We start from the raw sequence: 27,383 nt of genomic DNA, 5'->3' as shown, positions 1-27,383 counted from the left end.
CTAGGCCAGTAGGTGTGTTTAATATTTCTTACCTAAATCTTTTCCAGAGTTCAGTAGCTAAACCAGTGGCAGGTAAACCTTGAATACTGTTTGACAATTTAGGGCTTTTCAGATGACCTACAAAGAGTCCTTCCTTGTTGGACTATGTGGAAATTCAGTATTTTTCTCAGCTGAAAATTGTTTTGCTTTTGATGTTGCAATATTTAAACACAACACACATGAATAGTAGTTGTATATCAGGGTTGATTTAAGTCACGAGGCAGTGATGTGAAGTTAAGTAATCTGAACTAAAACAGGATGAAATCTGAACATGTCAAAATAACATTTGTTGCTTTATTAAAGAATTACAATATGACGGGTAATCTAATATATTAAAAAACCTACTTTCAGTTATATACAACACATGCTACATCGCACATCATACTGTGGTAAAGAAGGGAGGAGGTAACGAGGGGAAAGTATGCAAGCACACACACATAAACACACAGTAAGTGTCTTACAGGCTTAGTGAAAAATATTGAACTTCTAGAGGCTTTTACTCTGCCTCTTTTATGCATTCTTTAACTTTTGTTTTGCAGTAGTTGCTGTTTTGAACTGGGTGTGTTAACTATCTGTTCTAGAAACCTACCTCAGAAGAATGTTAGAATTATCCCAGTATGTATTTCTTAAGTGTGACTGCCTCTAAATATAGATGAGTAAATCTATTTAATAATTTGACAGTAATATGTTATATTTGTGAAATATGTTAAAAATAACTTCTCTTGGCTACAGATAACTTTTTTATATAATTTTCATCTCTAGGCTAAGGATACTAAATAGATTATAAACTGGTATCCATCATTTGCCTGCAAAGTTGGATAGTCCCTTTAATTTATATCTAGCCATTTCTGAGTACAGAGGCTACACAACAGGTAATGACTGAAGTCAGGTACAAAATACTGTGAGTTGTGTATAACATGTTGGCTATATAGCACATAATACTTGTTGTAAATCTGGATTAATTTCCATATGCAAGTAGCTACTTCATTTTGGTAGGAAAAATCATTAGTGTTTTTAATCTAAACGACTTGAATCAGTGGTGAATTCCACTTTGTAGGAGCAGATTATTGAAATGATCAAAGTGAAGGGGAAAGACTGGATTTATCGTGACAGTACTGGTTTGGCTGTCTGCTCTCAAAACAGAATTATATAGTACTGACTTTATTCATGGCAGTTAACAAAGATTACACCATAATAATCACACTAATGTACATATACCAGCTACACAGTTCAAAGGATATGATTTCCTGTGTCAAATGATTGCTCATAATAATAATAATAAAAAAACTCTTGCTGTACAGTTTGTAATATTTCCTGTATTTGAGAATATTTATACATAACATACAAAAATATTTAAATGTTGTGGCAGTATTTTTACCATCCAAAATTAATTTACAGGGAATAAAAACCAGGAAGCTTATCTACAGTTCATCTAACTGCCAGTTCTAATAGTACCAGTTGTACTGGTGTTCTGAACACTACGGCAATTCCTTTTTTTGTTTCTTCAGCTTTTTTTTTCCTGGGATTATTCTTGAAAATACACTATACAAGCCCTCATATCTTATCAATAAATGTACAATATCTTACATTCCTCATTTCTGAAAAGATCATTCCAGGTTATATCATATCTTTATGTGATTTTTTTAGAACAAGAAAGCAAACCAAGAGAAGAGTTATTTCAGTGAAATGTGTTAGGGTTAGGTCTTATCATCATAACAACTTTCTTTAGTGAGTATGACCCCCCCCGGAATTCAGCCCAGTAAACGCCATCCTGGTATCGGCTGCGGTAGTGCCCTCCCCGGTACCAGACTCCATTGAGATTGGAGTGAGCACATGCATTGTACCACCATCCTCCCTTCTGGTAATGGGCACAGTTACCTGCAAAAGAAAGTTCCAGCTCAGTGTCAGAATTCAATGAAAAATATTAGAGCAAGCAAGCTAAGCAGAAAACTTTTTTTTTTAACTGTATGTTTAATATGTAGATACCATGTAGTAAAAGGTGAATTTAGGCTTCTTCAGGAAGCAGCTCAGTAGTTATGTTCTACAGATGGAGTTCATTATTGGTATTCTCCCTTGCTGGAAGATTTGTGTGCAGTATTGTCCCACATAACCCTCCATAACATATTTTACAGACTCTTGTCTAGTGTAAACAAATTTTTGTTTTGGTGTTATTATTTATAAGGGTTGACACTATCAGTCTGTGCTTCATAAGGTAAAACTGACAAATCCTTTTGAGAGTGCAAATTATGTGTGTGTGTATGGCTATTAGTATTTTTCCTTTTTCAAAAAAAAAAAAGAAATAAAATGGGGGTGGGAGGGGAGGGCAAAAAAAAGGCAAGGCAGCTCAGGGCTCCGGTACCTGTGTACACGTCATGGTCCCTGTCCAGCGTGGTGAACTGTTTGCCATTGTGCCAAGTGAAGGAATCGCCTGCGTTGCCGTTGTAACGGCCCAGCCTCAGCTTGTAGTACTCACTCTCAGGCTCCAGCCTGAAGCTGGCATACTCAGCAAACACCTTCCGACCTGACCAGTCCTCCATTGTTATGAGCAGTTTGTAGTTGCCTTGATTTGTTAACCAATAAATGTTTTCTAATCCGAGCCAATATTCTCCATCTATATTACCAAATCCTTGCTGTAAAGGAAGCAAGAGAAGCACGTTAGTATTCTGCATCTGTGTTAGTGGTAAATCTGAGCGCATTCTTAAATAGAAATCTGCAGTAATTTATTTTATAGAGACGTCCACTTTACCAATAATTTTTAGAGGGTGGAAGACATTAATCTGCTCATTTGTCCTAACCTTGTATGTCTCCCAGTTCCTGAAAAAGTTGACAGAGCCATCCAGCCGCCTTTGAATGACTGTCCAGCCCCCAGGGTCGTGCCGTTGGTCACACCAGACCTGCATCAGCTGGTTTGTGTTCTCTGGTTTCACAAGATAGATGGAGCTTGTGTCATGGCCATCTTCTAATGCTTGTAGACAGTCTCTCCAGGGCCCTGTGTCAAAACAGAAGGGCTGTGCATCAAACTCCCCTTGAGCATATCTTCAATGCAGGGCAGTATTTGAATAGGCAGCTTTTTACAGTAGATGGTTTCGCTGAATAGTGCATTTGTTTTTCTTCTTATTGAAGGTACAGTATCCACCAAGTCTTTTCAAGTGGATTAATTTATTGTAATTTTATTTCTGGAACATTCCACAATAAATTACTGATAAAGGTAGATTTTTTTAAAATTTAATTTTTTTAAGGCAGCTCTACTGTGGTCATTGATTACATCTTCAAAGAAACTAGGTATGAATGACTCCATTGACATGTATTAAGAATTTCCTTTAGAAAACAAAACAGTTTGATCTTGATTCTGTCTTTGAGAAATTCAGCTTTTTAGATCCCCAGAAATGTTATTTGCACAGACATTAACAATGGAACTGGCAACATGAATTCAGATTATAAGTTTTACTGTTGTAACCTTAATAAATGACAACACAATATAGAAATTAAGATTTTTTTAACATGGAGTGCCTGTGAGAGAAATGTTATATAAATGAGAAGACTTTTAAAATACTTTGCATTCACAGAAATTACAGTTAATGCACTTGTGTTTTCAGAAGAATATATTTTTTCCTTGAGTTCAGTAGAGTCCATGAAGAGCTTACTCTTTTTGACAGTATTTTATATTTATGATTTTAAAAGAAATTTTCTGTATTGGGAAGATAGATTCCATTTTAATGAGTCTGAGAAATTTAAATATAAATGATTTAGGAGTCTGTGTTGATATCTGCATATAGACTCCCCCAGCTGCTTTGCTTCCTGAGCATAAGGGTGAAGTCAATAAGAATCCTCAGGATTTGAGATCAGAGACCCTGGATTGATTCCCCCTGCCTGCTGAAAGAGGAAGGCTTGTCAGATCTTCCCATTAGGAGCCTTACTGAAGCACATGTTGCTATCAGGAGTAATTTCTGTTCTAAATTATTTCAGTTCTTCTACACTTTTTCATAATTCACTGCCCAACACTAGTAATGGTACTCAGGAAATGAGTTAGAAATAAATTAGTTTTATAGAAATTATCTCAAGTGTTTGGGGGATTGAGGGTTTTTTTGTCTTTTTAACTATTTTAATCAGTAAGTCAGTGTACCAGGAGGCAATCCAAGTGTTTGTTCTGTGGCCATGCTGTGTTCTTGTTGCCCTAGTCATATTCAGAGACTGTACCTGGAGCTGTGCTTCTAAGTCCCTTTTCCATCTCTGATGTGGCTCACTGTTCAGATTTCTGGCAGTTTAGGTGTAGATGCAGTGCTCTGTCACACAGTTACATGGCTCGTTATGAGAAGTGGGAGAAAACAAATGTAAAGGGCACTGGTAATTTATATTGCTCATGTTTATTTAATCACAATGTGTATGTAGTGGCACTTATTAAAAACAAAAAAGAACATGTTAGTCCAAAATCATTATTGAACTCCTTAAATAGTCAACCACAGAGCTTTGATCTTCATAAAAAATTATAGCAGTATACAATGTAGTATTTAGAGTGTTCTAATCTTGCAGTTTCTTTTAGGCCACATGGCAGCAGTGCTCTACTACACATAGTTCTTTCCTCTTGAAAGTGATTTAAGATGAAGATAAGTACTTCAAAGCAGAATTTGCTACTACTTTTCCATGACAGGTGTTTTTTTTTTTGTCAGATATTAACTTTTCAAAATGTTGGCTAAGGTATGTTCCCTTGAAAAAGTGTGAACACCCTGACTTTCAGGTAGGTAGTTTTGATAAAATCACCTCTAGGGAGTCAGAATCACAGAAAGGCTTGAGTTGGAAGGGATCTTAAAGATCATCTTGTTCCACTTTCCTGCCATGGGCAGGGACACCATGCAACAGACAATGTGGACAAAATGTACAAAATTAATTAAAGCTACTGACAGTAGTAAGACTGTTGTAGTCTGTGATCAAGGGAGAGTGTTGGTCTACTACATTGTGAGAAAGGAAAGCTGTCAACAGATTAAAAGAAAGCATTTAATGTTTTCTTTCTGTTTTGCTTCAGTTTTCATTCCACAGGTTGGCTGTGATCAGATGGTTAGTGCAGCAGTCAGGAGCTTTGGTAAAGGTTGAGAACTCAAGAAATAGTACCAAAAGGACTGGATAAAATATGCATGGATTTTTTTAACAGCAGCTGGGCAGTGGTGGTGGTGGGTTTTGTTTGTTTTGTAGGATACTGCTTATGGGTTTTTCCTAGTTTATTCCAGGTATGACTAAAGCTTCGTTCTCGGCATTAATTGTAGGGAGAGTTTTGTTTGAGATGTGCTTTGTGAATGGAGAACATTCTGGAGGATGAGGAAAAGATATCAAGTGTTTCATGCCCAAAAAGAAAGGGGAGGTGAGGGGAGGAAGATACCCTGAAAATGATAGGTTAATTAGCTTAACTTCAATTGTTGGAAACTTCCTTAAACAAATCAAAGCTGTAAATGAGAAAATAAGGGGAGAAATTACTATTATAACGAATTTGTGCAGAAGAAGCGTGAAACTTCTTTCCTAGTAAGTTATGTAGTCTAAGGAGAAGTAGCAGATGTCAGATCTTAGAATTGTGGACTGCAAAAGGGACCTCTGGAAATCAACACGAAAAATGGCTGGATAAGCAGCACTTTCTCAGGTGAGGATCTGGGGGATCTACAGGGTTGCAAATTGATCTATGTTAGCATTTGACTTTTCAAAACAGGAAATATATGAGGATAGATAAGCAAAAGTACTGTGCACTTGAATTAACTTTTCTATTCCTGCTGTGTGATAGTGAAGCCTCAGCTCCAGTTTAAGCACTTGAAAGCGCAAGGAGGATGTGGAGCAAGAATGAGTTTTCAAACCATGTAACAGGAAAGGGAAAGGTCTTCAAAGAATGCTTGAAAGGTATTTCCCTTACAGATAGATAGGGAAATACTGTACAAAGCTTGAACCTACTTTGAGATGAAAGTCAAAATGTAATTAATAAAGAGGCCATAGTGTATTGCTGCAAAGGAGTTGTAATAGACCTGATTTTCTTCTGAGAACTTTTTTCTTGCACAGTACATTAGAATCATGATATTTTTGGCAGAGGTTCTGCATGCCAGAATGCAAGATTTGGTGAGTTCATCTTTGGCAATACTGTGGAAATACTGCTTTGTAGCAGAGTGTTTTAGAGACTTTACAGACTTTGGAGACTCAGTGCTTTGGACTGAAACACCTGCTCAAGTTTCTTTAATTGTGAATGTTTCCATGGAGAAATAAGATGGGGGTCTTTTGGAGGGGTTTTTTTAACATGTGACAGTTGCATTATTTGATAATTCTAAAGAGTTTGTTGATGTCTTGTTTGTTGTAAATAGCCATGAAATACACTGAGTGCAGTTCCCATGCATTACTCTGTTTCAGCTCTGAGTTCAGATGTCTGTGACACCCCATCTTTTTTCTGTCTGTGCAAGTCTGTGTTGCCTGCACACAGACAGAAGAACAGACTTCTGTGTTGCCTGCACTGAAGAACAGACTTCCCTTATATGGAACATATATCTGAACTGTTTGTGGTTTTTTTTTTTTTTAAATCTGAGGGACCATAGGTGAAATTGAATTCTTTACTTGTTAATTATGTTACCATGTAGATCAATTGATCTTTAATGTGATTTCAGATCTTCTAATCTTGCTTGTGACAGAACTCCTAAGACTTTCAGTGAGGGCTGTATAATATCTCATACTATTCCACCACTTGCTTCCCTTTTGCTCCTGTGTAGGGCACAGGTGCCCCATGTAAGGTATAGAGGAGATATTGATTCCTTTTGGAGTTACACAAGCACAACGTTATTACATAGATCAGCAAACTTGTCATAACTTCACAGATGTTCACACAAACAGTGCTAAACCCCTTCAGGTGTCGTGAATTGTAGTAGTTCAGTTTTGAGCAAAGTTAAATAAAATTTAGATGACTGTTGAATAATAAGATTTTTCTGCAGGTCCTTTATCTCATACATGTAATATAAATGGTCAGTTTGTCTTGGCAAAGTAACATGAGAAAAATCTGTGGGACTAGTGTGTCTGAATCTTAATTTTTTTGCTTTCTTTCTGTGCTTGTATGTACTACAAGATATCCAGAAGATAATTACAGACAACATCAGATCTAAGAAATCTCAGTTCAAAATAATTAATTGCATTTATTTTGCTAAACAAATTCTGACTGCATTTTTGATATTACAGTTAAAATGTTTGCCACTGCATATTAGCATAAACTAATGAAGCCATGTTAGTAATATTACTTACCAGATGGTTTATCAGTTGAAGTTGGAATACTAGTAACTGCAGGCATGGTTGGTAAGGTAGGTGGCAGAACCTTTAAGTTCTGATCACTTTGAATCTCATTAGTAGATATCTGGTTATTAATGCGATTGTAAGTAGGAGGCTGATACACTTTATGTGGTGGTTGTGGAGTTTGTGGCAGTGGCTTTATGGATGGCATTCTTTGACAGTGTTCTTCCAGCTGGGCAATTATCATTGACTGATTATTGGCAATTGACATCAAATGTTGGTACTTGTGCTCTAAGTCTTTGTATTTGCTTGCAAGCTGCAACATATCTGCAGTTTGGTTCAAAATCTTATTTTCAAGTTGAGAAAGTTCTAAGGCGTTATCACGTTTTCGGATAATTTCATGTAGTAGCTGCATGTAGAGTTGTGTGACACGAGAATTCATGTTTCTGCTCTCTTTTCTTAAGAGTTTAACTTCATTAACAATTCCACCGTCCACCTCTACCAGTTGCTGGAGAGTTTCTATTTGTCTCTTTTGTTTAAGTAGTTCATTGTTAAGTAACTGTAATTCTTGTTTATTTACCCTGTTTTCAAGTAGAACTTCAGGCTCCTTAGAATTAACACAAATGGCACCTGTCACTCTCTGCTGAGGTACGATAAAGGTGTAAGTGCATTTGTCCTGCGTATCACTGGAACGCTTATATCTGTTCATGTAAATGAATTCTTGATCTGTTTCCTTGTCATTGCCTTCAAATTCCTGTGCTTTACTTGTAGTAACTCCCACAGCAGTTACTAGCATTAAACAGATGAATCTTGTCATCATGATCCTCTAGTTCTGGTCAAATATTCTTCTGCAAAGAACTTCTTAAAATCTGTTTTAAAATAAATTTAATAGTAAATAACAAATAGGAAATCAATGTGGATTTACAAGTGATAATCTCTTCTAAAGCAGTACCTATTAACTATGTACACAAATGAGGTATTTTTCTTGTCCAGCCTGAATTTACGTTAGTTAAAGTGGACATCATAGGGAATAGTTGTATCATTCTATGCTCAAAACTGCAATTACGAGTTGCTAGTTCATCTAAAGGCTGCCAAGAACCATAAGAAACTAAGCAATAAATACCAGGATTTGAACTGGCCTTTCTTCCAGGCAAGTACCACAGAAGTTTCCAAGACTAGTGCTTTCATTTACATATGAATTACATTTTCAGTTTCTTACAGTTACAAATAACAGCCTTTAAATGTAAACAGAATGTAAGTTAATATGTGTATTAATGCTGATAAAAGTTCTAAAAATATCAAATATCTCATTTGCAGTATTTTATAACTGCATGTATATTGCAAGAGATACAGCTTAGATGAAGTGTAACAATTTTACTTTATTCAGCAGTATTGAAATTCCATGGCTTAAAAAAAAAAGAAAAACTTTACATTAGTCCTTAATAATTATAAATTAAAAACTCTGCTACCCTGATATCATAGGCAGTAAAATCTGTTATTTTTCCAGACTAGTGGAATTTACAACTGAAACAGTTATTGTGACTCTCAGTGGAGACACTGTCTTTACACTCAGCCTGATCATCTCACTTCACAGACCCTTCTTGGAAGGGGAAGAATACCTGCATATGTGCTTGGTGGACAGAGATGGTGCACAGCAATCCCAATCAGCTGGAAATATCATTTGGCACAGTGCACCAGTTCCCTTTTGGTGACATTACCTGAACTTAGTTCTCCATGCGGATTCATATTCAAGGTGGAAAGCTGAGGCCTTCACAATCTCTTAAAAAATAAGTCAGTCCCAGAACTTGATAGGCACTGGTAGGCCTGGAAACGTGGGCTTAGGATTGTCACTGCTGCCAGGAGCACCCCTGTCACATACCGCTCTCTTATCAGCCACTTGGACAGCACTTTGATGTCATATATTTCTAAAAGCTTTTTATTGTTGAATTTTAATAATCATGTATTAAAATAAATGAGGGGAAAGTGTAATATGGAGCTTTTTCAGCACATAAAACCTGTTTGACACTTTTTAAAACCAAGATGGTGTTACCACATCGTGTTTTTCTTTGCCTGTAAAACATTTCACATGGAATAATCATTCAGTATTTGAGTATCTTTCACCTAACTGCTTGGTCATCTTTAGTACAATGAAATTTTTTGAATTACATGAAATGGTGATAGTGACAGCTGTGATGAGAAACTGGAGTGAGTCCAGCTGAGCACAACCAGCATGGGTAGCATGGACAGCTGAAGGCTGCAGATGTGATGTATGAAGAGTAGCAGGAAGAGTGAGGTCTGCACAGCCTCCAGAAGAGAAGGTGAAGGAGATGTTTTATTGCTGTCTTCAACCACTTAATGGGTGTTTGTAGAGAAGACAAATTTTTTTTCAAAGTGCACAGTGAAAGTATACGGTGGATACAAATAACCTCAGGAAAAAAATGGGTTTTATTAAAAAAAGAACTTCACCATGAGGATGTCTGAGGACTGAAGCAGTCACCCAAAGAGGTGGTAGAATCTCCACTTCTGGAAATCTGAAGTTGTGACTTAGGCAAGGCTCTGAGCAGTCTGATCTAATGTTAAAACTTGCCTTGCTTTGTGAGATGAAGATGAGGTCCCATCCAGTCTAAACTGTTCTATGATTCTAGGCAGTTTTTTAAGTTTCAAGATAATGATGGATATGCATCCTTAATTATTCCTACTGAGAAGAGTACTGAGTTGTCATTCACATTTTTCTGTTTTTGTGAAATAAACCATAGATATTTCTCTAAAAGATTCAAACAAAAGTGACCAGGACTTGATCTTTCTTAAAATTTTTTGATATATACTTTTGCCTCAGTTTCTTAGTTGGAATAAACCCTTTTTCATTTTGCAAATAGAAAGGAATGGTGCTTTACAGAACTTGTCAAGAATCTTGAAAACACGTTAGATGAAAATTTGGAGTTTGACGTGGTTTCTGCAAGCAAAGGAATGCTATTTGGAGTCCTGGAAAATAGGGAACATAAATTCACCCCAGACAGCTTTAACTTGCATAATCAGCATTTGCACAGCAGGTCACACTTGGAAAACCTGGCAGTTTTCCAGGCCTCATGTTTCTGCACAGATGACTGGTTTTGCAAATGTCTCTTGCATATAGGTATAAAATGGTTTTATTTCACTGCTGGAATTGTAATACCCGTTTTCCCCTCCTCTAAACCTGCAATTATTGTGACCACTGAAAAGAAACTGATTTTTTCCTCAGCATTCACTTCTGTCTTTATTACAGCACCTCATGTCTTTAACTGAGCATGGGCTTTGGGGTGCACATTCTTTTCTGGCCACAGAAATATAGAGCATCATATAACAGATTTTTCTCCATTTTTTAAGAACTGTGTAAGAAAATAATGGAACAGAGTTCATCAGTCTCGTCCTAACATATCATCTTAACCATCATCTAGTCCCACCACCTGACATCAGAGCTGACCTGGGGCACTGACCCCCTCTCTAGGAAGCCTGTTCTAGGGTTTGATCACCAGTCACAGAAGGCAAGCCACAGTGAATGACATCAGCATGATTACGCTGTGCTGAAATGCTTCTCTGTCACGATCTTGCCTGCATGTCACCTTTTCTAAGATATTCTTCCTATATGAAAAAAACAGTGGAAGGACAAGGATGTTGGTAGGAGAATACCCCAGTACAAACAGAAACAACTATCAGATGTCCTTCCTGCAGTCTCTTTATTATGATATTCTTAAGTCTTTTATTGTCTACTTGTTTGGTTAAAAAAAAGGTGTTTAGAATGAGGCCTATTTGTTGCATATTGTGAAGGATCACATAAATAAAGGACATTTTTTCCGTTCTGAAGCTGGATTAAAACGAAGTTCATGGAGTCAAGGAAGTGAGGAGAGAAGTCAGTGAAACAGTTTTAAGGAAGGATTTAATTCTTTTTAGTATCTTCCTCGTTTTGAGTAGCAAAACAGCAGATTCTTAGAACATTAGGACTCCTTCCCATGTAAGAAGAAGATCATATCTGACATCTAGGACATTAGCTTTCAGTTTTGCTGTGTTGTACTTATGCCCAGGAATTGATACTCTTTGTACCTGACTAGTGCCATTGCTGGTCACTCAGTTCTACCTGTTTCTCCCCCTGTGGGGGCTTAGCCCCCACTTCCTCTCTCCCTCTGCCAGTAGCTCTTCTTCAGTGGACTGGGAGGGAACTATATTCCTAGGGCCATATTTGTCCCCCGTGCAAAATTCCACTTAGGTAGCTGTACACTTTTCAACCTAAAGCAAGTATGTAGGTTTGCAACAAATTTTTTTAATTACTGGAAATACAGTCCCTTATCCTCATGTGTACTGACAGAACATTAACATTAATTGTCTTTTGCCAGCATAACTGCATCTGTATGAAAACACTTGGCAGCATTATTGTGTGGCACATAATCACAGCAGTTTTATACTCGAGCCAGCACAAGCACTTTGGTTAGAATTTTGGCTCGTATCCCAAATATTGGCCTATCTGTGTATAGAACTGGCAGTAGGTAATAAGAAATTGTTTGATTTGCTCATTCGTTGTTTACTCAACTGAGGATGTTTCCATGATCTGGTGAAAAAAGAGGAAATAAACTTTCTGAAAGGGATATCAGATGTTTCAGCATTTGATTGTTTTTTCCTGCCCTTTAAAGGGAAGAAATAAATAAAATCTTACTTTGGCTTTGCTTTGGAACATTCTTCTGTCCTGTACTTTATCTTGCTTATATGGGACTCTTGATTAGTCAAAATGTGTTACAGTTTGATTGTTACAAATATCTTGACATTTTTCTTACGTTTCAACAAAATTCAAGAATTTTAAAATCTAAAATTATACAGGTGTTTCACAATCTATTTTTTAATCACTATCATGATCCTGAAATGCTAACGGTAAAAATATTTCTACATGGAAAAATATTACTGTCTGGCAAACATTCACTTTTATTTTTTAACCAGGTTGCCTTAAGAGGAAGCATTAAAAGGAGCAGTGTCAGTATGATGGCCTTTTTGGTTTGCAGCTACAAAATACATTTCATTGTGGATATTCCAGACTGTATACCTTTTTTCATTAGTTGTTGATTCTGACGCCATGCTTCAGAGGATCTCATTTTACAAAAGAGACTGGTTAACTGTCTCTCACTTTACCTGTGGGATTTTTGAGTGCAATTGAAGGTCTGTCTCCATCAGATGAAAAATAGGACTTGTAATAACATAATCCAAGAATCATTAAGCTTATCTAAAAATGCTACTGGTAGCGTTTCAGTGCTGTGGCTGTTTTTCGTTGCATGAAATTTGTTCATAAAATAGACACTTGCATTCTTACTCTAGAAAGAAATGTGTTTATGAAAGCCTGAGTATATACTGTCAACATTTGCATCTCGATCTCAAGTGGTTTTGCAGTGCTGAGTCTTTCAACCATTGAGAGACTGACATTTTGTGTCTAGGAGTTTGTACTATGTCCTTTTTACACCTGTGCTTTTCCATGTCCTCCAAAAAGTAGAGATGAAGCGGTAGGAAGACTGCTGGGTGGTGGCTGAGCACTGAACTTTGTTATGTGTTACTCTGGATTACAGATCAGTTCAAGGAGGAAATGTTTTGATGTTTAAGAAGACATCATCTGTACTATAGCATTTTGGAGAAATACGAAAGCAAAATAATGACCTCTGTGAATCTTGTGTGGAAAACCTTACATAAGACAAAAATGTTAAATAATTAATTGCCTGGATTTTGTACCACGATAGAAGTTTTGTATCTTAAATTGCATTATTATGTTATTCCTGCAGATAAGCAACATAATAGATCTCAGTAGGTAAAAGCAGTAGAATTGCTTCTTGCTGCTGCTCTTGTTTTTCTATAGATAGTAAACTGCTACAAAGCCAGAGAGCCATAGGTGTGACAGCATGATGCTGATTCATGGAAAGGCAGCTTTTGAATACGTGGGATGTGACACTGTCTACCCTTGGGGGCTGCTTTACAGAGAAGGTGATTTTCTGAGCTAAAACTGTGATGTTACACAAGCATTTCTAGGGACTTCAACATCCACTTGGATTGCAGTCTAGTTGAGTTTAAGATAAGCAAAAACACTACCAGTTTTGGTTTGAGGAGCTGGTCCTCAGCTGATTCATCAGAACCTGGTATATGATGAAGACAGCAGCAATTCTCACTTTAACAAGTTAGGATAGATTTTTAGTGGCTTGTATATCACAGCTGAGGAATTAAGGATAATTATTGTAAACAAGGTGAAGGAGTAGGTTTCCTATGTGACTTCCTACACTTAAGCAGGAGTGCTCAGTAAGCTGTCAAATAAAATAGAATTCTCCATTTAAGTCATTGTATCTTTGAGATAACTGTTGGTTTTACAACAGTCACTGTCACTCAGCCCTCAGCCTCCATAAAAAGGCTCCCAGAGTATTACATCCCTTAGAAAAGTTAAGTTCAGAATTTTGGGGATTTTTTTTTTATTATTTCCTTCTAATTTTTTGTATAGGGTTTTATTTACGTGTCTTTTTCTTGTAATAGGTGATTTTTATTTCATTAAAGAGTGGACAGGCAAGGTCCAACACTTAGCATTTGTTCCCATCTCTGCAAATTTCTCTAACTCAGGAAGAGCTCATAGTCTAGAAGCTGGGTCGTTAAGTGTGTGCAGGTCCAGTGTGCCAGAATTGAATGCACAGTAATTACACTAACAATATCAAAGCCTTTTAGAAATACACAGATAAACAAAAAACACATTGATAAGAAGGATGACACACACACTTCTGCACTACACTCCTGTTTTCTGATATTGTTGTTTTGACTACGAATTAAAAAGCAGCAATGATACCCTCCATAGAGATGAGTTCATTCAGCTACACAAAACGACTGTTACAAAATCAGCTCTGGGGGTTAATTGGCTGTTTTGTGCTGGTCAGATTTAGTTTAACAAGACTACCAGTACCTGGATGGTCTGGCTTTTCCTTCATACATCTGCTATGCCATCTTTTATGCAGAGTCCTCAAGCACTTACATACGTAAAGGAAGGCATGGTGTTAGCTATTGCAGTGTTTATCCTCTAAAAGATAAACTGCTGTATGTGATTGTGAATTCACACATAGTTTGATAATTGTGCATTCTAAAGAAGAAACATGAAAAGCTAGCAACAAATCTTCACTGTTTAATACTTTTGTCTTTGATATTAAAAGGGTTTTTTAGGTTTACATTTTTATTGCATTATAAAAGCAAATGAAGCAAGGGTGTTGAAAATGTAAAATCCTACTATGAAAAGATCAGACAGTTTGGTTTTGGTTTTTGTTAACAAACATTAGTTTTTTGCTTCTGCAGAATCCTTTGATAGCCAGTGTTTGTAGACTTACAGTTAGCTGGCATGTTCCAGGCACCAGGCCAGTAATATGATCTGGATTTCACAACACCATTGTGATAAGACAGACAAGCATGAATTTTCTGCATCTGCTTGCTTTCTTACTCCCTGGCCTTTTTCTCAGAGCTCATGTTCTCTTTTTACTCCTTCTCCCAAACATTTTCTTGTGTGGAATTATATTAATCCATCCTCTCAATTTTTACCTCTCAGTTTACCTCTCAAAGGTAATCTTCATACTTGATGCAATTTATTAATTTTTGCTCTTTTGAAAGGAGAGGGACTTCCACTGGTACAGGGTTTCCTTTAGAATTAACTCATGTAGCTTGATTTTTAGATGAAGAGTACTGCTGTGAAAAACCTGGATACTGGTTTCTTTTTGCTTTTGTAAAAGGAAAGAGCAATTCACAGTGAAAACACAGCACAGTAATATGTATGCCACATGTATTGGGAAAAGCCTTAAAGTTTTGTTTGAAGTTTTAAAGTAAATATAGGGAAGGGCTGACACCTAGTAGCATGCAGTTTTAGTTACAAAAACATGATGTAAAACTAAATTGAAAAATTTAAATCCAGACTTATGGAGGGAATGACTTCTGGGGTTTTGCCACTAGTTACTTGCTTCCATTATAAGCAGTGCCACACTGACATTAACTTATAAATTGCTTTAAGATACTCGTATTATAATGCAGTCACTACTCAGCTCTTCTGTCCACTTAAAACTGGTGAAATTTTGGTTCAAGCACTAGTTCAGCCTTGTTAAAAGGAAATAGTTTTCTCACTGAGGGGAATGGATGACTAAAGCAGCATTTCAGAACGAGAGTGTCTTCATGACCTCTTGGAGAATTTTTGTTTTGAAATACTGTCAAGTGCTGCAAGAAACTGCAGAAGGTTATGGATCTTTTGCTGCCATGTAACTTTTTTCAAAGTTTGGCAAAAGCCTCTTCTTATAAGAAGTACAAATTTTCTTCTGGATTACCAAGAATTTTGGTCATGCTACTTGTGAATTGTTCTTTGTGCTTTACTAAAGTTCTGTCATAGATGTGGAATGTAATTACTGAAAGAGAGCACTGCTTTTGTTGTTGCTTCCCTTAACAGCGGCCTCACCTTATTTTCACTTAATCCAATCACTACCAGAAAGTGCTCATACTGTGTGTGCTTATATATGTGCATGAACATTGTCCATAACAGCTCTTAAAAATATTCACATTTTAATAAATATGACTCATTTTGCCCGTGAAAAATAGCAGTTAGATCATTTAATAACTATTTAATGCTTACACAAATGTACTTATAAATGCTAGGCTCTTTCTTTTTAATTAAATTTTTGCAAAATATTTCAAATACTCATTTTATAGAATCTGTGAAAGTATCACGAATTTTAATATCTCCCTGATCAGACATGAGTGTAAAAAAAGACTGAATAGAGATTTCCTATAGTATGTCCTCGAAAATTTCTCGAAAGGCACATGCATTTACAGCAACTTTAAGGAAGTGTGAAGATCAGAGTTACACACAGAAATCAATAAATAATATTTTTTAAAAATATAATAATATTCCTGAAAATAATATCAAGAAGGTTTTCACTGCCTGGCATGTAATGTCTCAGCTCTCTTTACAACTCTGTTTTAATACGTGACGGATTTTTTTGTTTGGCTCGGGGGTATTTTTTTGTTTTTTAAATGCACAGAGCAGGCTTGCCTGCTCCGAGGAGTGGTGCTGTCTCTGCCAGGCTGTTCGCTGCCGGCTCCGTACCCCGGGCACTGCCCGGAGCCGCGCCCGTTCAACACCCCGGCCCTGCCCGTCCTTACCCCGCCTCCTCGGGCCTCTCCCTCCGGCCCCGGGAGATCGCCTCGGTGACCCGCGGTCCGTGCTGGGGCCGGACGGGACGTACCTGGGGGAAGCGGCGCAGTTCTTCTCTTTTTCTCTGTTCTGCTTGCTCAGGACCGTTGTGGGCTCGGCCGCCCAGGCTGAGCCCCGCGTCCGAACCGGGACCTTCCCGCGGGGCGCTCGGCGCTCCCGCCCGTCCCCTCACGCGGCCCGCGGCAGCCTCATTTGAACCCCAGCTCTTTGTGGCGGCTTGTCCTGGCCGGGGAAGGGAGAGAGAAGGCAAGGCAGCGGCGATCTGCCCGGCGCTGGTTGGACGGGCGAGCTGCCTCCGCCCCTGGGCCGCCGCAGCAGCGGCGCTGCCGGGAGGGGCTTCGAGCCTCGGCCCTGCCGGCTGAGCCCCCCCGCCCCGGAGCAGGACCCGGGCGCGGGGGAGGCCGAGTGTCAGCCGGGAGGCACCGCTAATGCCCGGGGTCAGGCAGAATTCGGGAGACCGCCGGTCCGGTGTGTCGGATGGAGTGAGGGTGTGGAACTGCTCGGGACTCGGCCCGAAACGCCGGGGGGGCACTTCCTGCCGGACTGTCCCGTCACGGTGCACTCGGGCAGCGCAGCTGGACGTGCCTCAGTCCCGGCTCCCGGGCAGCGGCACCCGGGGGAGCGCACCGGGCTCCTCAGCACTGCCCGGGTCGTGTCTGTCAGGCAACAGCTCGATCCCAGAAATAAAGGAAGATAAAATTATCCAAATTCAGGCAAGCTCTTGAAACAGTCTAATGCAGATTGAGGATTCATAATTTGGCTGAACCCCAGAGCATTTTGTAATGTTTCTTCCCACTCATCGTGGTAATCTAAACCCTGTTTCTCGTTTGATTGCTGTGAATTCTTACTATTTTCCTAGAACCTTTTTAATAATTTGCTATTACAGAACCTTCCGTGTGTCGAATGTTTTTAGTTATCAGCTGTCACCTCTGGGTTTAAAAAAGGTTTGTCCAATGAATGAATATATTTAAGATGTGTTTATAACTTGCTGGGAATCTTGCAAAGAAATTACCGAAATTAAAAGTGAAAGGTCCCAATATAAAATCATACATTTTTATTGCAGTTTAGCAAACCAAATGGTTGTTTCAGTCATTGTATATCATAGCCATCTTCAAAAAGCTATACCATAATGAAATAATGGGTTTCTTTGTAATTTATCTGTCAGTTTTAAAGATCTTTGGGTTTTGAAGAGATGGAGGAAACCAACATGAGAACACTGAGTACCTAAAGGACAAATAAAGAGGTGTAAAGACACTGGATTAAAACAAACTATTTCTGTTCAAGTTAAAAAGCAAGTAGTTGCTATTCTAATAATAAATTATTTCCATCATAAAAGTGGATGTTGGAAAAAAACCCACATCTAAATATATTGCACTAGCAATTCAGTACACCTTGGACTTTTTAAGTTCCTTGTACCTTTACTGTATGGTCTGAGATTCCTTCAGGGAATATTAGCACCTCTAATTATTTTATGTTACCATTATTTTCTATTTTAACTCAAAGCTTATTCATTTCTATTTCTAAAGAGGAAGACACAGGGACTGGAGTGGCCATTTCAGTGCTATTTAGTAGCATAGTCTGGATTCTTGGGATTAAAGTTGTCCAAAGCTTTTCCAATGCACCAGTTTTATACTGAAAATTGAACCAAAAAGTGATAATTCTATTCATTTTTGACAGATTTATCAGTAGTCCTATTAAGCTTTCCTTTCAAGTTCTATGTGATTCATACTCCTTCCTTTCCAAGGTGCCTTTTCAGCCTAGGATACACAGAGCTGCTCAAGGAAGGGTAGTGGGAGCAGGAAGAACATAGGGAGTGGTTTGCCATGAGTGTTTACCAGGATATTGAAGTGGCTGTTTCCTGTGCCGATTGGTTTCTCCAATTTCTAACTCCTTGTAGAGCTGGGTAGGTGAATCCCTGCCTAGATTACTACTTGGCTGGAGTATCTAGTTTTCATTTTAAAAGTAATATTTTTAGATTCTTTGCTTTTGTAGGAAAATAAGGTTTCTAACTTGCAGTAATGCCCCGCAGCAACAAGGTTCTTGAAAAAACAGAATTTCCTGGGGATGAGGTTGTTTATTTAGGATGATATTTATAAAGCATCCATAATGCCTTTTAAGCTCCTTAGCATATAGTTAAGATCCATTGATTTTAGGTCACTTAAATAAGTGCAGTTATATGCCTAAAAATTTTACCCAATGAAGGAGATTAGAGACTTCTCTTGTGTGTTTTTTAGTCAATGTCAGTAAAGTTCTCTTACAGGTAATTGTGTTATAAATCAAAATATTTGAAAAATCAAAAATAGACAAACTATTTCTTTTCTGTCCTCTTTGAACAAGAAATGTATTATTACACAGATCAGCCTTCTGATTAAGTGCTGAGTGCGGCTGTCTTTTTAAAGCTAAGTAAGCTGTTCCTGTAAGCTTTTGTATATGGCTCATTCCAAATCACATATGACGAAGCTGCCATGTTTCTTTGACCTGTGTCACTTTTGTCTACAGGGAAAAAGAAGTTGTTGCAACTTGATAGATGACAGGGAACTTTTGTTTGGATGTGCCGAACATTTGTAGGATATCTGAATTGTTTGGATAACAATAGGGGTTTGCTCTTTGGGAAGGATTGAAGAAAAAAATGGGTTATGCCTTTGTGTGGGCATTCTGCTTGGACCAAGTGGGAATGCCTTTTCCTTGGATTTGTAGTACTGTTTGTTGCTTTTGTTAAAGGTTTTTGGCTGAATGATGTGCTTTGCAAAAAATTTCATAGTTAATTTGTCTTTCATACTGACAATCTCAGGAATCAGCTTGTATTAAAATCTGCGATTGGAGAATAACATCCAGTAAGGTACTAACACTCCATTATTTCTGGCTGTGGAAGCTGACAGTCGTCAGCAGCAGGGTAATGCAGTCGTCAGGGAAGGGTTTTGGCTTTGCAAATGAGTGAAAATACTATAAAACAGCTGGTCATAAAAATTAACTTAGGGTCAGTGATCAGAAGCTCAAAGTAAACAAAAGAGATAAGAATGTGCCAATCTTGAAAAGGTAAACTTTGAGAAATGAAACAATTTGGTTTTTCAGAGAGAGTGCAGTTCAATTGCCACAATACCTTTCAAAGCTAAAAATTAAAAAAAAAAAATGTTTCTGTAAGAATAGCAGAAAAAGCGAACAGACAAATTCAGAGAATAAATCTTGTAAAGAAAAATTACCACCCAGACTTAAACCTAAAAGTGTTTATGTAAGATCTATCTCAGGAAGTCCCTTAACCACCACTTGCTGCTGACAGGAAGCTACATCTGGAAAACAGCTATTGTACCTTTGCCTGTTTCCTATACTCTTTTTTGAAGCATTCTCTGCTTTCTGACACTGGATAGCATATGTTTAAAAATGTTAAAATGCAACCTTCCTAAAGTATTTATTCTCCTGTAATATATTTTTCCTGATTTTTGGGAAAAGTATTAGGAAATAGTTGGGTTTTGGGGAAAAAAAATGAAAAAAAAAATTGGCAGTACTTGCAAGAAAATCTGATTCCTTTAGAGGGAAAGCTTTGCTAGAAAGCTCCAGACAGCTTCAGAATTTTTTAACCTGCTTCAATGAATAAGAAAATTATTTGCACCGGTCAGAAGTGATTCAGGGTACAACTTCCTGAACATTGGTAGCATTTTCTTTCATGTGGTGGTATCTTAGTTTGAAAATTACTTGGTTTTTGCTGCACTTACTGATCTGTTTTTCTCTGTTAGGCTTCATTGCTGCAGTGACAAAGGTGGGATGATTAATTCCAGTGATCCATTAGGGTGAGACTATTCAGGAAAGACCACAGTGTCAACAACATCAAATTTTAATTTTGTTAGTTGATATTGCTGAGGCTAATTGAGCCAAAATAAGGTAGTCTCTCTAGCTCTACATTTTTATAAAGTAAATTTTGCTTATGTCTCATGATAAAAGAGATTGCTTGAAGTACTTGCTTTATTCACTGTTAAAATCGGCGTCTGTTGCCTACTTGTACATGCAGAACCTTGCTGCTGCAGCAGTTTAGTCTATCTAACTGCTGTACTCCAAACTCCCCTACAATAATAGATGTGTGGGTATAGGCTAGCACATTTATCACATTTATCGTAGAATAATAGAGATGTGGCTGGAACAGACCCCTGGAGATCGTCCGGTCCAGCCTTCTGTGGAAAGCAGGGCCGTAGATTCGGTTATCCAGGGTCCAGTCAAGCCAAATCTTGGAATATTTCCAGCAAGGGAAGTTGCTATCCCCTACCAGGGAACCTATTCTAATATTTCATTGTACTCACAGAAGAGATTTTTTACTTATATTCAGACCGAATGTCTGCCGTCGCCTCTTGTCCTGTTGCTGAGTATCACTGAGTATTTCCATCTTCCCTGTAACTACCTTGTAGGTACTGGAAGAGTGGTCAGGTCCCATTCCTGCCCTTTCACTTGTCTAAGCTGAACAAATCCAATTCCTTTAACGTTTTTTCCTGTGACAAGTTTTCCGACTCTGTGATCACCTTGATGCCATCCGTGGGAACATCTCATAATTATGTAATGTCTCTCTTGAGACATTTTATAATGAATGTTTCTGTGTGTTACAAATCCCATGGTATTGCCTTTGCAAATGTTTGTCTTCCGTTGTTTTTAGAGTACTCCAAGTCCTACCAAGGTTAACCAGTATATACATTTGGTTCTGTAGAAAATTTTTCCAGCCCTTACTCCATGGAAAATATCCAGTCTTCTTGAAACCAGCGATACCACAAAACTGTTGGCTTTTCTGCCTATGAGCTCATCTCCTAACAATGGTGTCTTTGGTTTTACAAACTGCTGACTGAAGTAATTTGGACTTTCTACCACATAGTAAATTGATAAGTTTCTTTCCCTCTGTCCTCTACTTTATTTAGTATGGTACAACCACACTACTGTATGTGGGAAAATGCTTTCATAAATGTATCTGACTACAAATTGGAAACATATCTTCATCTCTTCTGGCTCTTCTATCAAACTAGTGTCATTATTCAATTTTTGAGGAGGAAAAAATGGAAAACAATTACTTTCCGTGGGTTCCCTTCTGTTATGTGTGCCAGTTACTGCACGTCCTGCAGACACTGCTTCCTGTCCTGGAGGAGTGCTCTGTTCCCAGGCATCCATGTAACACGGCAGCACATGTGCATTTAGGGGCTGTGAATATCCACAGAAGTGTATATGATTGTAAGTAGGAACTAAATTGTCTGAGACTGTAAGAAAGAACTAAATTGTTCATTAAAACATTTAACTTTTTTCCTCCTCCTCTAACAGCGTGTTTGTGGTTTTCACAGTAACAGTACAATTTTCCAAACAAGTGTGGTAGTTTATTACAGTATTTGATCAAAATGCTACTTAAGAATAACAAATTGAAGTCCCCAGGCTAATCAGAAATACTTCCCCATCAGCTAATTATTCTTTGTTGCAAACTAGTGAATGTCTGACTGACAAAAATACCATACAGCAGCTGTTTCCTAACTTGCATTTGCAGAACAGGCAGCAGAGCACTGTGCACTAATGTATATGTCAAGTGTACAGTAGTGGTATGGTTTAACCACCTAATTTTGGGTTTGTTAGTCCTACTATTTTACAGGATAGTTTTATATCCATTAGAAAAAACAAGTTTAAAAAAAATAAAAAGGAAAAGAGACACAATTAAGAATGATGCAAGTTTTCAATCTTTATCTGCACAGGTTTTTTATGATCAGTTTTGCAACACTGTGTATTTGTGAGAAAATTTTTGGTACTGAAAGTTTTGGATTACGCTTTGTGCCCGCAAATTGTCATAAACCTCCAAAGAGATTTGAAATTCTGAATTTTTAAGACTAAACGGTGCTGCTCCTTCTACAGACTGTACATTGTTACGGTATTTCTGTGAGGAATTTAACCTCCAGTTTTGTTAAGTCTTCCTGGTCATATTTATTTTCATGAGGTCTTTCTGACAGGGAAATGCTCACGCTCTCTTTCTCTCTTAACTTTTGGGAAATAGATGATAACGGTAACTTGCCCTGGTCAAAGAAATCTGTGAAGGAAAAGAAAATTTGAACCCAGGCTTTCTAACTTCCAGGCAAATGCCTTAAAAACCAGATTTCCCTTTGTTTCTGTTACTGCGGCTTTTCTCATTGGTATTTTCCTTTGTACATGTGATTTAGTGGGCGGAAAATGTTTTGTCTTTCATAGGATGTTATGTCAGTCTTTCTTAATGAGGAACAAATTACACACCATAGCTGTTCATGAAAAATTTAAAGCTTAGATACTCCAGCTGAGATTCATCAGAACTGGGTGAAGCTGAGTAACCACTGATTTCAGAAGGCTTGGGAGTATTTTTCTTAAGACCTTGTTGTTAGTACCAAACAACTCCCCAAAGTATGCTTATTTATTATCTGCCTCGGTGCTACTTTCTTTTTCACAGAAGCCTTGAGTATTGAATAGAGAAAATAATAGGAGAAACTTAGCTGTGAATCAAGACACCATTATATAGACTTAGGTCTGCATCCTGCTGAACACTGCAGTTCTCCATAAATATTTTTTTCAATAAAATTTAGCTTTGGAAGTTGTTTTCTGGTGGACGGAGCATTCAAAATGCATTATCTGGGTGGCATTGACTGTTACATTTCAAGGTTGCTTTTTGTTGTACTAATGTTTCCCTGTCTTTAAACTGTTAGTAATATTATTGCTTTGTTTGCGCTCTTCAGTAAAAATTTAAGAGCTTGGTATTACAGGTTTGGGGGGTTTTTTGCCAATTTAAAAAAAATACTCTTTACATTATTTACATTTATTTACATTTACAATATTTTTAAAAATAATCACTCTTTACATAGAGTGATTTTCACTGATAGATTTAATTCTGGATTATTTGACTGTACTTTTTCTTAGTCCATGTTAGTTTTTCCATGATGCCATAAACTAATGAAGCACAATGTTGTCTGCATACAATACCCAGCTGCAAAATTAGTTCTGGTAACAATGGAGAAAAGTGAGTATCACTGGAAAATGATACTTGCCTGTGGAAGAAGCTGCCCATGAGCTCACCCTCTGGAAAATATCCTGATGGCTCCACAGCTTAGAGAGCTTTTTTCAGTGCACAGTAGCACAAACTGAGCCAAAGTTTGAAAAGCTAGTGCTGTGTGTTTGCTTTGGCATGGGGTAGTCCTGAGCCTTTCCTTTGAGAAACAGATCTTGAAGTCTTTTGCTGAAGGGTATGATTTTGTCATTCCTTGGTACAAAATAAACTGATTCTCATCTGTTCCTATTATCACGTCATATATGTAGAAGAGTTCAAAATGTCACTGCCCAGATGCAGGCTTGTAACACTAAAAAAAAAAAATCAAAGAATCATCCTTCTTGCTTTAAAAGAAGAGACAGAGAGAAACAACCTTAGAAAGGTGTTGCTTGGTGTGTAATTACAAAGAGTTTGGGGTTTTTTCTTACACTGTAAGGAAGAAAACTTCTAGTAAGTCACATGCTTTCCTTAGATTTGCTAGACTATGCTGGTGGTCTGTAACTTGTAGTTCTGTAGGATAGTAATGAGGCATTACTAGAGAACACATAAGAACATTTTCATTTGAGGAAAGAGTTTATATTTTCCCAGATGGAAATATGATTTCTAGGGTTTTGGGTTGTGGGGGTTTTTTTGTTGGTTTGTTTGTTTGTTTGTTTTTTTACCTGAGTAAGTTTGAGGCATACTTACAACCAGGAAATGACGTGAAAATAATTTGTTTTCACTGCACAAACTTAGTATCCTTCCAATGATCTGATCATTATCAGTAATTAATGCAGGCATACTGAGATTCTCTCAGAAGCAGTTTGCTTAGGCGTGCTGCCTGCATTTCCTTCCCCTTTGAAAAATTGTGCTTGACTAGCATAGCTGCATTGCCTGTTGTTTTAATAGGTGGGTTTTGTCGAGGAAATGTAATGTTGTAAAGCTAGAAGAGTGAAAGCAAGACAGCAAGCTATTTTCCTGGAATTAAGACTGTTCTTTTCAAGGCAGGGCAAGAAAGCATGGGCCAAAGGGGGAGTCATTAATTATAAACATGCTCAAAAACCAGTATGGAAAATCCAGTGTGGAAATATGGTAGATTTTTATGCTGCACAAATTATTTTCCTGCTCAAAAGAACGTTCCCTTCTTTGTTATGCAACAAAGAGGCACTAACTTTCCTGCACAGGTCACAGAACAGTTTAGGAATATGATAAATTAGAGTTTGCCTTTTAGCTGACCCTAAACGTTTGAGCAATCCTTTAAAAAAAATCAGACCGAGATAATGTTTTTGACACACTACCAATAGCTGCAGTGGCCCCTGAATGGAGCACATACAGACATTTCTGTTCAGTCTACAACATCCACAGCAGACTCAGCACATTTTGTTCTTGATGGAAAAACTACATTTTTTGATGCTCTTTTCTAAATTAAGAAATCAATAAATAAAAACCTTTACTTTATGCTTTCTTAAATCATTACATAATTAAGCCTAAGTATCTTCTCCTGATGTCTTCCAGCAAAGTCAGCCTGGAGCCAGAGCCAAAGCTGCAGTAATTCCTTCCAGCAGTGACTAGTGGCATTGCAGGGGGCTCTGGTCATGTCCCCATCCTCACTCCACCAGTCAGGGCAGCTCTCACTCTCTTTTTTTAGTGTCCTTGTTATGGTCCTGCAAATTGCTCATAGTAGGCATTAGCCTAAGTGCACAAAAGCTTTTCTGTCCTTTTTTAAGAGGTGTCATAGAACTCAAGCAGTAATTATGGAATTTTTCAATATGCAAATGCCAAGGTCTCCTTTGTTTAATGGGTCCAGACCACAGTGGGAGTAAATAGCTGCTGGCTGTTATTAAGAATTATGCAACTATTTCTGTTTGAAACACTGGATCAATTGGTTGATTGATTTGTTTGTTTCAGGAATTTATCTCTTGGATTTAATCTACATTGATTCTGCATATCCCGCTTCAGACAGCATTATGGAGAATGAACAAAGATCCAATCAAATGAACAATATCCTCCGAATAATAGCTGATCTGCAAGTCTCCTGTAACTATGGTTGGTAAATTTTGTTATGCCTATTAAGCCTTAGCTAAAATTTCTTTAGTACAACATTGTGAAAGCAGTTTTTGGCCCTTAGTAAAGGCAACACAAGAGGCTAACATTGGTAGAGTTGGACACTGACAAGTGATACAACTTCCACTCCTGTGAAGCTTTGGTCTTACCAGTAAATTGGGCAGATAAATATGTATTCAAAATTGTAAGAGCTATAACAGAGGTTGCATAGAGTTTACTGCTACATGTGGGCTACAGAAGACGTACTTTCAAGTGCAGCTATTGCATTTGTGTTATATTCCATTTCCACCCGAGGCAATTAGAGAGAATTATTTTAATATTTTCCCTTTACCGTGCAGTAGAAATGATGAGTGTAGAACGTGTCGTTTCATTATAATTTTGTTGTTAACATCGTGATGATACATTTACAAAATGAAATACAAATATTTCAGTCTATACAAGTTGTTCACTTGTGTTAAGCTTTTCCGCGTATGTTGCTCCTGGATGAAGTGATGAAAATGAGGGCTAGTTCCTTTTGTTAACACGATTTTACTCTAAAATTCATTTCTGCAGTTCTAGCCTGCTAGTGAAGCCGTATGTCAAGAAATGTGCTGAGTTTGGGATCTTGATGAATACTCGGCGTGCTTTTGGGGACTTAGCATGACTTTTCATTGCTTAAACATGCAACAAGCTGATAGGCCTTGACAGCAGCTATACAACTGAATAAATTTAGGACATTTAAATGCTACAGTTTTGGAGAGTTTAGTAAAAAAAAAATGAAATGTTAGATTGTGAGAACACGGGGCAAGAAATTAACTGTGTATGCTGAAGTATCCAGCCCTTGTCCTTTGGTATTATTGTCAACTTTGGTATTTTAAAGTATTTAAAGGTAGTGACTAGCCATAGTAATGTATGCTTATGAATACCTAGATTATTCAGATGTCATTTTCTTGTTGTAAATTTCATTTTGTCTCTGAATACTTTGAATAACAAAGAAACCTCATTATTTCAGTGACCCTTGCCTTTTGACAGTTTTGGTATCTTCCTGCAGTGCTATGCATTGAGTGCTTTCATTAAAACCAGGATGAAAATTAAAATATGGCCTTGAAGAAACAATGTTCTGGAATAATGGGTGCCTTTAAAACAGTTGTCTTGTCTTTACAAGAGCATGAAAGTTAAGTTAGGTACTACGAGGCATATTCCTGTCCATGCACCCTGTGTCCAGGGGTTCTTCTGTCATTAAGAACTTAGTGTCTTTCATTCTTGGTATTCAGCATTGTAATTTTTAATTAATTATTTAATAATTTTTAAGTCTCTTCAATTCTTGTTCATAAGAGAACCACTAATAGCCGTGGCTGCAGGTTTTGATTTTCCCCAGAACTATGAGCAAAAATTCTAGCAGAGTTTGCAGCAAATAACTCTTTTCCACCTGTAAGACAACATCTAATAAAATCCATGAGCTTTCCTGATGATTAAGTGTATCTTTGTTTTGTTTAACAACTGAGAGCATCACTTTTGCTCCATCTTTAACATCTTAGAGTCAAAGTAGTATTTCTGCCTGATTTATTCTTTAGGAAAGTTCAAATTCTCTTGTTTCCATTAAGGTAACCGTGAGAACCAGAAGAAAAACCTGAAACAATAATTGATTTTGGATGTTCATCTTCTTTGTTTGTTTGTTTGAACACTCCACAGATCATCTTACAACACTCCCCCATGTGCAAAAGTATTTGAAGTCTGTCCGTTACATTGAAGAACTTCAGAAATTTGTAGAAGATGACAATTATAAGTAAGTACTGTTCTTTTCTTCAAGCTTTGGGAAATTTAGAGGAAAGATCACTTGGTTCTTAGTTT

The 27,383-nt window shown here is 37.6% G+C and overlaps 2 protein-coding genes across 3 annotated transcripts in view; one reads left to right on the top strand and one right to left on the bottom strand.

Annotated features, from left to right (window-relative positions):
• The window catches only part of RALGPS1 (Ral GEF with PH domain and SH3 binding motif 1), a 79,176-nt gene that overhangs the window by 19,942 nt on the left and 31,851 nt on the right, over positions 1-27,383 (top strand). For both annotated transcript variants that reach the window (XR_010435406.1, XM_064676468.1), the window contains exons 11-12: positions 25,398-25,535; positions 27,225-27,318. Coding sequence is in view for 1 of the 2 variants with exons in the window: in XM_064676468.1 (XP_064532538.1) it covers positions 25,398-25,535; positions 27,225-27,318 (232 nt within the window). In the remaining variant the exon portion in view is untranslated. The remainder of the gene's footprint in view (positions 1-25,397; positions 25,536-27,224; positions 27,319-27,383) is intronic.
• ANGPTL2 (angiopoietin like 2) lies at positions 312-16,996 on the bottom strand. The gene is made up of 5 exons (XM_064676469.1): positions 16,527-16,996; positions 7,291-8,144; positions 2,835-3,028; positions 2,399-2,669; positions 312-1,917 (listed from the first exon to the last, which is right to left on the bottom strand). The coding sequence occupies exons 2-5, from the start codon at positions 8,093-8,095 to the stop codon at positions 1,718-1,720; spliced, it is 1,470 nt and encodes a 489-aa protein (XP_064532539.1). The 5' UTR covers positions 8,096-8,144; positions 16,527-16,996; the 3' UTR covers positions 312-1,717.

This window comes from Pseudopipra pipra, chromosome 20 (genome assembly GCF_036250125.1).
Source record: "Pseudopipra pipra isolate bDixPip1 chromosome 20, bDixPip1.hap1, whole genome shotgun sequence".
Lineage (NCBI taxonomy): Eukaryota > Metazoa > Chordata > Aves > Passeriformes > Pipridae > Pseudopipra > Pseudopipra pipra.
Note: the sequence above shows the minus strand (reverse complement) of the source record. Positions and strands in the feature narration are given on the sequence as shown.